At 62.1% G+C, this 11242-nt stretch overlaps 1 protein-coding gene across 3 annotated transcripts; it reads right to left on the bottom strand.

Moving 5' to 3' along the window:
• Positions 1-3066: 3066 nt before the first annotated feature.
• DLK1 (delta like non-canonical Notch ligand 1) lies at positions 3067-10564 on the bottom strand. Of its 3 annotated transcripts, none has more exons than XM_081136577.1 (6): positions 10330-10564; positions 9101-9164; positions 8522-8652; positions 5685-5823; positions 3747-4026; positions 3067-3521 (listed from the first exon to the last, which is right to left on the bottom strand). In XM_081136577.1, exons 1-6 carry the CDS (start codon positions 10394-10396, stop codon positions 3279-3281), a joined length of 924 nt encoding a protein of 307 aa, XP_080992703.1. In that variant the 5' UTR covers positions 10397-10564; the 3' UTR covers positions 3067-3278. The 3 variants fall into 3 exon arrangements, with proteins under 3 accessions (XP_080992703.1, XP_080992702.1, XP_080992701.1); XM_081136576.1 differs by having other exon boundaries at positions 3067-3527; positions 10330-10563; XM_081136575.1 differs by having other exon boundaries at positions 3067-4026; positions 10330-10563.
• Between the last annotated feature and the right edge of the window lie 678 nt (positions 10565-11242).

The raw sequence follows: 11242 nt of genomic DNA, 5'->3' as shown, positions 1-11242 counted from the left end.
TCTAAGACCCCCTCCCCCCAATCTGGAGTCTGGACGGAACCTGTGCCTGGAGAGCGTTGGCCCTGGACTCCATGGGGAGGGACCCGACCTGCCACCTCATCTGCCCCCTCCATCCGCATGTCCCTGCTCCACCCACACCACCCACAGACGGCCACCGTTCAGGAGACAGAAGCAGGGAAGGGGCCTCTGCAGGCGCTCGAGGGGGGCAGGAAGTTCCCATCCGCAAACACACGAGGGTGGTCTGGAAGGGGTGGGTGGGCTCACCCTCGGCCGGCCTCCTCCCCACATGCAAAGGGCCGGACGGGGCCAGAGCAGGGCCCCCGGGGGGGTGGGCCCCCGACCCCTCCTGCCTGGGGAAGGGACAAGTATGGCCCGGCGCATAACACAGCACAAAAACACGTGACTAGCCCTTGGGTTTTGTTTATTTTTTAATAAACAAAATTTTTTGCATGTCTGGGCAAGTAAGTGGGGAAGCCAAAAAGAGCGCCAGTGACATTTTTGACATTTTTTTGGGTTACAAGATAATCGCGCCTACTCCTCTCTCAATTTGGGGGCCGAATTGGTGATCATGTCTCCATGTCGCCGACAGCTGTCTCTGAGCTTCTCCCTTGGTTGCGTAAACTACACACTACCCCACACGCACGGCGGTGCGGATGGGCAGCCGCAAGTCCGGCTCTCTCAGCAGAACGTGGCTCCCCCCGGGGCGGGAACGCACCACTTCTGCGTGGCGTGAGGACCGTGGCGAGGGGCTGACCCTGTTCTGATCTCGCGGGACGTGTGCGGCGGGCACTGCGGAATTTGGGTGGGGCGGCCACATGGGTGCTGGTAAGAGAGAATTTGTTGCGTGGGAAGTGAGATGGTCAGGCTCTCGGGGAGGCATGTCCTCTGCTCCCACAGCATTTACCTGCACTGCGCTTGGGGACACCTGTGGGACACCTGCGGGTCCCCGCCCCTCCCAGGCTGCCCCTCCTCCTGCGGCCCGCCTGGCGCTCCGCAGGGCCTTGGAAATGCGTCCTGATCGGATGAATGGTGGGTGACTCGATGGACCGATGAGCAGTTGGTCAAGGATGGGTAATGGGACGTCTTGTCCCTGTCACAGGGGGACAAGACCGTTCTCCACGGCGTGGAGGTCGCAAAGGTGGAGCGGAGAATTTGATCATTTCGTCCAATCTCAGAATTTCAAGTTTGGGGAAACTGAGGATCAGAACCGGTAGTCGACTCGGTCAAGGTCTCACGTGAGAGGCCAGGCGGGTGCCGGACACCCACCTGGCACGTGCTAACAGATCTTTATTTTTTTTGTCTTTTTAAAATTTTTAAGACACACTCAAAATGAGATGTTGACTCGAATGACTTGTGGGGAGGAGCGGGGACTTGGGGGGGGGTTGTCAGAGACTGGGGGTGGGGAAACCATGGTGTGAGGGTCGGGGGGGCAGGGGGAGGGCAAGGGGAGCTTGGGGTGGGAGGGGACTTGGCAGTGGTGATAGGGTTTGGGGATCGAGGGAGAATTGTGGGGAGGCAAGAGGGGAAGGGCAGGTGTAAAATGGGGAGGGATTTGGGGTGAAGATGGGAGGGGCTTGGTGGGGGAGGTGATGGGAGTTTGGGGTGACATCACCTGTCAGGGACGGGGTGACCAGGGTGGCATGTCGGGGCTGGGACGCTAAGGAATTGGGAATGATGACAGTGGCTTGGGTGGGACATCAGGGTTTGGGGAAAATGACAGGCTTTGAATGAGAATCAGAAGGGCCTTGGGGGTGGTCCAGCGGCGGAGGGTGACAAGGCGGATGGTTTGTGATGACGGTGACGCATGTGGTGTGTGCGAGGTGATCTGAATGACCGAGATGATGAAGGCGATGGTGATGCTTGGAGCAAGGTAAACAGGGCAGTGATACTCAGCAAAGCTCGGAGGACTGATTCCTATCCAAATACTTTAAGAAGCAAAATAGTCCTATCTGGTACCCAAGGGCTGTTTAGGTGCCCGACCCTCAGGGCTGGGAAGCTAAACAGAGCTCTGTCCCATTTCCTTCTATTTTTTTGCCAAAAAAATAGATGCTCTTCTTAAAAAAAAGTCAAGTTCGCAATTCAGAAACTGGCTAGGTCTTTCGGGATCTGAGACTGACTAACTCAGCAACACAAAGGAAGCCCATAGCTACGCGGGCCAGGCCCGGCACCGCTCCGGCCACAGAACTAGAAAACGCCCCACAAGCCACAATTTCCACTAAACCCCGTGAACACCTTGGGGAGGGCTGTGTTGCTGCTCAGATTTTGCCAGGGGCACTTGTGGTTCGGATGCATTTAAATTTTAAGGGATATCGCTAATCTAAGGGGGGGGGGAGCTAAAGTATTGGAGCTTACGGTGGGTGGGTGGGTCGCCTGCCTGAGCGGCCAATCTTTCCCAAGTGGAAAGTGGGCCTGGAGGCTCCCCACCATGAGAACTGCACTTAGGGGTGATTTCAGGTGTGCATCGGGACAGACCGCAACAGTCCGACCCCAGGACGAGACCTGGTCTTCCCCTGATTCTAACCCGCGGGGTCGGGAGCTGTCGTGGTTCGTTCCCCGTCGCTCCTAATTCTGAGATTTAGACAAGAGAGGACCGCGATGGTCACTGTGTTCAAGCCCCTCCCTAAAGAGGGGCAAAAAGGTGGGCCCGGGGTGGGGGAGGGGGCTCGCCAAGGATGACACAGCGAGTCAGTGGCAGGGCTGGGATGAGGTCCCGGCCCCCCAGCAGCCGACCCTGGGCTCTCTCTCTCTCTCTCTCTGCCTGGACACACGGCCACTGCACTCTGCACAATCTCAACTCAATCACTAAGATCTACAGACCGCGATGTTGGACTTGACGTGAGTGCGAGTCGGATGTGGCGTGTGAGAATTAACGAACGAGGGGGGGTCGTAGCCCTTTTCACAGTGGCTGGTCAGCAGGATGCGTTACGAGGACCCTGTGGCCGAGGCCCCCCCTCGGGGAGAAGGGCGTCGGCACCGAGTCCTGGTCCAGTTGCCTTGTTTTTTTTTTGTCTTTTTGATTTTATGCTAAATTTAGAGTTTAGAATGACATACTATTTCTTTTACTCGTTTAAAGATGAAATTCTTATTATTGGGATCATGCATTAGGGAGAGAGAGGAGGCGGCTGGCTCGGGCTTGCGCTGGTCACACAGCGGCACAGAGAACACGGGGAAGCGCGGCGTCCACCGGAGGTGGCGCGGGAGCTAGCGGGGTCACCCACAGGTTACACGGACCGCGGAGAGTGAGCGTGCGGGGCCCGGGGGGGCGGCGGGGGCGCCGCTTAGATCTCCTCGTCGCTCGCCTCCTTGAAGGCGGCCACGTCGACCTTGTCGTCGGGGAAGATGATGTTGACCGCCAGCTCCTCGCCGCTGGTGTAGTGCAGCAGCACCTTCTTCTTGTCTTGCAGCACGTGGTTGTAGCGCAGGCTGGCCACCCAGGCCTCGCACTTGTTGAGGAAGACGATGCCCAAGGTGCCCAGCACCACCAGACTGGTCAGCACGCCCAGGATGGTGAAGCAGATGGCCTGGCCCTCGGAGAGGAGCGGGGTGCTCTTGTTGAGCTCCCTCATGGACACCTTCAGGACACGGTGCTCGGGCTGCCCCACGGGCAGCTCGTGCACCCCGGGGGTCAGGCGGTAGGCCAGCCCGTGCCCGGCGGGCAGGCGGGTGACCTGCTGGGAGCCGCCCGCGCGCTTCTTGCCGCAGACGGGGCCGGTAAACTCGGGCTTGCACAGACACTCGAACCTCACCTGGGAGTGCTGCAGGCAGGTGCCCCCGTTCAGGCACGGGTCCGAGGCGCAGGTGTTCACCGGGCGGCTGCAGGTCTTGTCCACGAAGCCGGGGGGGCAGCGGCAGCGGAAGTCGCCCCCGATGTCGGTGCAGATGCCCTGGTTCTCGCACGGGTTGGGGGTGCAGCTGTTGGCCACGATCTCACAGAAGTTGCCGGAGAAGCCGGGGAGGCACAGGCAGGAGGCGTGCGAGGCCCGGCCCTCATCGTCCACGCAGGTGCCGCCGTGCTGGCAGGGGGAGCTGCGACACGGGGGGCGGGCAGAGGTGGCTCGGGGCTGGGCTAGGACTGCGTGCCGTGGGCAGGGGGCGGGTGAGCGGGTGACGCCGGCCGCTGTGACCCCCGCCCGCGAGGGCCCGCTGGCCGGCTGAGGCACTCCCGACCCGCTGGGGGAAACCCCGAGCACTCCCGACCCGCTGGGGGAAACTGAGGCTGGGAGGGGCACAGTCAGTGATGACGCAGGGCTGGAGCGAGCCCCCTCCTTTAGTTTGGTCCGGGGGCCCCTGAGGCCCAGCCACACCCGTGGCTGCCTGTCTCCTCCACCCCCCCACCCCCGCCCCCATCACCACCCCATTATTATTTTTACTTTTATTTTCAGCGGAGCGAGCCTGCGGGGTATTGTGCGGAAACCCTTGGGGACTCTCAGAGTGAAAGAAATACGCGGTGTGTGTCTGCGTCCGTGCCACTGGTTAATGGTAGCTCATTCACCCAAGTGCAGCTTGCAGCCCCAAGCTGTTTGCTCAGAGCGGAGCACGGAGCGTTTAACGTAAGTGCTTCTAAACGAGCGGGCCCTTTGTCATCTGATAAATGCCGAGGCTCCAGGGGAGAAAGGGGCGGTGGGCGCCTTGGAGGAGGCTGCAGGGGAAAGGGGCTCTGAAGGAATTTCAAGGACCCTGGGCTGTATTTTGTTAGAGAGAAAAGCAAAATATTTTAAAGGGCTTGCTCTGCGTTTTCCCTTCTCTCTAATAAGCAGACACGGTGTTCGAGGCACAGTTCCACCCCCCCTCAAGTACTGGTCTTTCGATGCCTCACAAATGCCCATTTGCGACGCCAGCCAGCTCTGGGCTTCTCCACGCCACCCTGCGATGCCAGGGCAAGGGGCGCTGCCATGGCATCCTAGCTCTCTCCCTCGGAGGCGAGGGCAGCCCCTGGGCCGGGATGGGGTTCCAGGTTGAATTCTTGCTTTTGTCGAGACCTCCCCCGGCCTCGCCTTATGCCCCATCCCTGCAGCTACGCACACAAGGGCCAGCAGTGGCTGGGCTGCTGGGAAGCGCTGCTCAGGGGGGCTCAAGAGAGGCGAGTGGCCATTCTGCCTCTGTGCCCACTGCCCAGGAGCTCCAGAGCCCCTCCCCACAGAGGGCAGCTAAGGGCTGGACCTCAACCCCTGGCCCTCATGGCCTGTCCACCCCCCACCCCGGCCCCACCCTGTGCTGTCCCACGGCCCCCCTTTCCCTCAGCCCAGCACATCCTCTTGGGACGTCCCAAGAAACCCACCTGCAGAGCTGCCCAGTCCCCAAAACCACCCCCTAAAGTAGGGTGCCTGGGTTTCACAAAAGTAGCCTGAGTTCCTCGAAATCCTGATTTCTTGGGTCGCCTTTAGAAAATTATGCAGCTGGGAGCTCGGTTCACAGTCCCAATCTACTGTCATTCACACTTGTACGGACTTGGGGCGAGCAGGGGAACATGAAATCGCCTTCAGGTCATTTGAAAAAATTATGGAAACGACATGTCCCCTGATGGAGGGCGGCCCCCCACGGGGCTGCGGAGGAGCACTTACTGGTCTTTTGTCTGGAGACAGGTCCCCCTGGGTTAGCCTGAAAGGATCTTTAGGGGTGGGGAGGGGAATCAGGCAGCATTCATCAAGTCCTGCGTAGCCGGTAACCGGGAGGAAGATATTTACCCGTTGATCACACAGGGCCCGTCCTTGGTCTGACAGTCCTTCCCCGAGAAGCCTGGGACGCAGGAGCACTCGTAGCCGGCATCCAGGTTCGTGCAGGTCCCGTTGTTGGCACAGGGGTTCGAGGTGCAAGCCCGGATGTCTGGGGGAGGAGCCAGAAAATCAGACCTTGTCACCCCCTCCACCAGGGAGGTGAGGGGGGACAGAGGCTGGAAGGCGGCTTCCCAGGTGGAAGCTGGAAGACAGCCCTCCAGCTGGTCTGTGGAGACGGCCAAAGGTCACCAAGTGGGGTCCTGAGTATGGGGGTGTAGTGACCCCCCAAAATTCCTGAACAGCTCAGGGAGCTGAAGGGGCTTCCTCGTGTTAGGTCACGGGGACTGGGGACAGAAAGTCCTAGCTACTCAATGTCATTCAATCCAGGGCTCTGTACCCTTTTCTGGGGAACCAAGTCACCCCTAAGTCCAGCATCCTGACCTTCACTCAGACACCTTCCCTCCCCCAAAAGTGTGCTGAGCTGGGGTCCCCAATGCCTGCCTCCTCCATGCAAGTGCACACATCCAGCTTGTCATGTTTTTGGGGGGTCTGCCACTTGGGAGACTAGTGTAGCCCAACTGTTAGAAATACCTATAGTCCATCCCAGAGGGGCAGGAGGGACATGGAGGTGTGACTGAGCCCAGCTCTGCCTCCACCTCCAGGTGGTCTCTCTGCTCTCAGCTCCTCAGCTAAAGGGGCCTCGATAGAAAGGCTGCCCTTCTGATGAGAACTATCATTTCCATGAACACAGGTGCATCCCCACTGCCTCTTTACACCTCCGGTCACCCACACTTCACTACCCCGCCTGGCTCAACAAGCCCAGGATGAGTGGGACAAAGGGGCCTGGGTCAGGGGCTCTCTGAGTGTGGCCCCCAGGCCCCTGCCTGCCAGGGAGGGACCTCATCTATGCCCACCTCCAGCCAGCTGCGGAGGCGGGACCCTCCCCATTCTGTGCCTTGCTTTTTCCACTTAAGAAAAGAGGGGCTCCCCCTGGCTGGTGTCTGAGGGACCTTTTAGCTTTGATTTTTGACCAAATAGAAAGCCAGGGCCAACCAGAGACACGGCAAGTTAAGGCAGATGGCAGGGAGGGTCCACACATGTACAGGTTTTCCCTGTCACAGAGACCTGGGCCCTCGCGGAGGGGAGGTGGCCAGGGATCAATGAGGACAGGCCTGAATGCCATGCTGATGGCCCAGCCCAAGCCCATCAGGGGTTCAAGAGAGCCCAGCTGGGAGCAAGGACACAGAAAGAGGATTTGTCATTAGGGAGGGGAGGCGCCAGCAAAGCCCCGGTGAGAGGCCGGCTCCCCGCCCTCTGCTTGGGGCTCTGCAGTCACCTGGAGCCTAAAATTGAGGTTAAAGGGCTGGCGGCGACCCTACTCCTGTCCCGGTGGTGTCAGGCCTCCTGAGCGGAGGCCAAGCCCACCTCTGCCCAAGGAGAAGGCTACCAGTGGGGGAGGGGGCCAAGCCGGGGCAGCAGCTGTGCTGCAACAGACCGTGACAGTGACAGCCTGAAAGACCAGGGGAAAAGGGGTAGAGGGCCCTCGGCTACTGGGGGGCTATTCCCATGCACCCAGCGTCCTAAGCTGAGAGCCTTTATCAACCCAGTGAGGAGGGGTCCTTGGTCTGGAAACCTCATGGGGAGCCCTGGGCTTAGATACCAGTGGGTGGGCTCCAGGCTGAATGCCCTGATCCCAGATAGTGACATCTCTGGGATCCCTTGGTCCCCAAGCAGAGCTACTGCAAGGGTGCCCGGGAGGGGCAGCAGAGCTTCGGGCCAGAGCGTGACTCAGCTGCTGATAAAATACTGCGCCACAGTGCGAGGGGGGGCCCTGCAAGGACCGGAGACACTGTGGGGGGCTTAGTTTTGAAAGCCAGCTGCTCTTAGGTTTTTCCCTAAATGGGGTGGAGGGCATTAGAAAAAGCCCAGAATGAGAATTAGCCCTGCTCAAACCCTTTGGCCTCTCTAAGCCTCAGTTTCCCTATTAGTCTCTGCTAATGTTGGGGACCAAGGGACAGAGGCCCTTGGGCACTGTCTAGGCGGCTGCTGGTGTTTTTTCGAGGACATCAGTCTGCCCAGGCTTGTGGGCAGGATTTGCCAAATAAGAATGGGCTCAGGTGAACATTGGCCGCCTGAAAACGCAAGCAAGAGCCAACTCTCCATTGCTCGGGGTAATGGAGGGCACAGATTGTATAAATTAATGAAATCAACAGATGACACCAACCCCCCCACACACCTTAACCACTTCTCAGCCTTCCCCAGCCCCCCCTACCCCTTGGCTCTTCCGCCACAGCCCCCAGCCCTGTCCCAGGCCCTGACTCGCCCCCGCTGCCCACCACCCAGGGCTGATCTCCCCTCCCCCCTTGTTTGTTTGTTTCTCTGCAGCCTCCCTGTAACAGTCTCCAGTGTAAACCTGTTGGAGTCTCAGTTCTGCGTCACACCCCCCCCCCCCCCAGTCCTTTCTACTCCCTGAGCTTCAGAGACGGGGGCAGGTTCCCCGGGTCTGTGGTCCCCACAGGCCCCCCTCAGCTTTGTGTGGCGTGTTTTTTACTTTGTGACTCTTGATTCCACAGGTAGCTCCCTGATACCCCCACCCCAGAGCCTTCTCTGGGTGCAGGGTGCCAGTCCCCTACCTGTGAGGAGGCCCCTGCCACCAGCGGGAAGTGTATAAACAGATCATTACCATACAGAGCACCAGGTGCATTGGAATAAGGCAGGAGGGGGAGGGGAGGCAGCCAGCAGGCTGGGAGGCCTCGGCTGGGGCAGAAGGCAGGGTGGGGGTGGGTAAGGGCAGGGCAAGTGCCCACCTATGTCGCAGATGTCCCCATCCCAGCCGTCGTTGCAGATGCACTGCCAGGGTTCCACGCAGAGTCCATTAGCACAGCCAGGAAAGGGCATGCACTGGTCACACAGGGGGCCCTGCCAGCCAGGCTGGCACCTGCAGGGGGTGGGGAGGGTACATTTGAGGGTGGGCAAGGGTGACGAGGGAGCTCGGGCTGCTTTCTGTGAAACCAGGGGCCCTCAGGGGTCTTTGCACAGTGCCAGACCAGTGGGTCCCAGGAAGCAAGCCCCAGTCACCTGAATGGAGCAGCTTAAACCAGGACCGTCTGAGGAGCAGACAGACGGGGCCCTGAGAGCCCAGGAGAGTGCTGCGTTTTGGCTTTTTGGTTTTGCCGCAGTGGCCTGCAATGGTGTGTCATCGGGAGCTGTGGCCGCCCCCCGCCCCCCCGCCCTCATCCCCCCACCAGTTTCCTGAGTGGGTGAGGAACCTGTTTGTTGCAGCCCAATGGCCAGGGCCCCCACCCCCTTTTCTCCTGCCTGATACCATGACTCTGCAGTATTCTGCCCTAGCCCCCCCAAGGTGCCTGTGGGGGCCACTCGATTACCTGCAGACATCATCCTCCTCGCAGACTCCATACTGGGGGTGGCAGGCCGGGAAGCATTCAGCTCCTGAGGCACAAGAAATGTTACACCATTCATCCCACAGGGCCCCGAGGCCGAGGCCGAGCCCACCGGCTCCCTCGAGGGAGCGCAAACCCTCTGGCTCTGCAGCAGGCACACAGTAGGCACTTCCCATCCGCCCGCTGGGGAAACGCTCTGTGCCGCGTTCCTGGTTGTGGCGTGACCACAGACATCGCTTCATTCTCACCAGCAGGCCAGACAGCTCAGTTTCCCCCAAACAAAGTGCAAAACCTCAAGTCCTAAAGCTGGGGTGGGGGAGACAGTGGATGGGCAGGTTCTGACCCCTGGGCACTCAGCCAAACCCTCAATTTGGCTAAGTGAGCTAAAAGGGGGAGCCGATTTTGAGGTATTTGTCTCTGTGGAAGCCCAGACAGGTTCACCTGGTGGCTCACAGGTAAGGCATCTGGGTGTTTCGAAGGCTCACCCCAGTCGAGCGGGGCTGCAGGTTGGATCCCCAGGTCCCCCCGCCCCACACTCTCCACAGGAAAAAACCTGCGCAAGGGCTTTGCGGAGCCCACTGGGCTCTGGCCCTACTCCAGGGCTCTGACGTCTTCACAGGCGCCTACTGTGTGCATTTACTTCAACCTGCTCTCCAGCTTTCCAGACAGCCCCCTCCCGCAGAACCACCGGTGCAGGGGGGGGGGGCACCGCGGGGGGGGCCCCTGTGTCCTCAGAGACAGATGGTCACTGCGGACAGAAGTGTCGCAGCCCCTCACCTAGGGACATGCGGGAGGGGCCCAGGCGGGGCTCCTGCTTGGGAATTTGGGGCTATGACGGCCCCCACAGACCTGTACCCCCGCGCGCACACAGGGACCCCCAAAGTTGCACCCTAGAGCCTTTCACAGAGGACGCCCAGCATCACCTCGTTTCTCCAGACCTCCAGTCTCGGCGCACCGACACCCCTCCGAGCGCCACTTCTGCGGGGCAGGAAGGGGTGGGGGTCCCAGGCCTCCCCTGCCCCCCGGGGCCCCCAGGCAGGGCTTGGCATGCGAGGAGCGCGCAGGGGGCGAGGCGGGCGCGGCGCGGGGCTTAGGGTTAGGCGTGACGGGCGGGCACCGGGGCGCGTGGGACGGGGCGTGCGGGGCGCCGGGCGGCCGGGGGCGTCGCAGGCTTCCCCAGAGGGGGCGCGAGCCGAGCCGCCGGGGGCACTCACCACGGGCACTGCGGCCGGAGGCCAGCAGGAGCAAGAGGACGGGCGGGAGGGCTGCGGTCGCGGTCATCGCGGGGCGGCCGGGGTCGCGGTCCCGGGAGCGGGGCGGGCGCGGGTCCGGCTCTGGGTGCCGCGCTGGGCTTCTGGTTGCGGACGCGAAAGGGGGCGCGGGAGCGCGGTGAGGGGAAAGCCAGGGCTGCGCCGGGCTCCGCGCTGCGCTCTCCGCCGCCGCCGCCGAGCTGCCGCCGCCGCCGCGCGCGCCGCCCTTTTCGTACGGTCGCCCCCCCGCGGCCCCCGCCCCCCGCCCCCGCCTCCGCGCGCACGGGGCCGGCGCCGGCCAGTCCCGGTGACCCCCGCCCCTCGCGGGGCCGCCCCCCCCCGCCGCGTCCCGGAAACCCGCTCGCGCACGAGGCGCACTCTTGGCTAGACGGGCACAGGTACCCCGCGCGCCCCGAGCACGCGTTCCCCGCACAGGACGGCGCACGGGCGCGCACGGCCGGCCCGCGGAGCCGAGTCCGAGGGGCCCCCCTGGCCCGGCCGCGCGCCCCGGGACGGGCCACGGGCACCCTCGGAACCTGCGGCGCGCGCGGAAGCACCGGGACGCTCGTGGCCAAGGGCGCGGGCACACATGCCGCGGTCCGCACGCCCAGGGACGCACTCGCGCTCCCTGCAAGCTTATGCGCACCGAGTCGCACGCGCACCTAGAAAAGCACTCCCGGAAAAGCCAAGGACCCCCAACCGTGAAGGCGCAGGGAACCGCAGGCACACCTGTGGGCGCACCCGAGGCCCCCAGCGCACCCCACAGCTCGAGCACACGCCGCAGCACAGCCGCACCTCCCCGAAACCGCCGGGCGGGCCGCACGCCCAGGCATGGGCACGCGGAGAGGCCAGCGCCCATGCGGTTACGAAACCCTCC

Source organism: Miniopterus schreibersii (assembly GCF_964146895.1).
Source record: "Miniopterus schreibersii genome assembly, chromosome: 1".
NCBI classification, from domain to species: Eukaryota; Metazoa; Chordata; class Mammalia; order Chiroptera; family Miniopteridae; genus Miniopterus; species Miniopterus schreibersii.
Note: the sequence above shows the minus strand (reverse complement) of the source record. Positions and strands in the feature narration are given on the sequence as shown.

Bases quoted from the DNA above. Each gene is read 5' to 3' on its own strand.
- DLK1 (XM_081136575.1), bottom strand. From the start codon at position 10,396: ATGACCGCGACCGCAGCCCTCCCGCCCGTCCTCTTGCTCCTGCTGGCC. The intron at 8,653-9,100 runs GTAATCGAGTGG...CACCCCCTGCAG, and splicing joins GAGGAGGATGATGTCTGCAG to GTGCCAGCCTGGCTGGCAGG. The intron at 5,824-8,521 runs GTGGGCACTTGC...CTCCTCCCCCAG, and splicing joins TGGGGACATCTGCGACATAG to ACATCCGGGCTTGCACCTCG.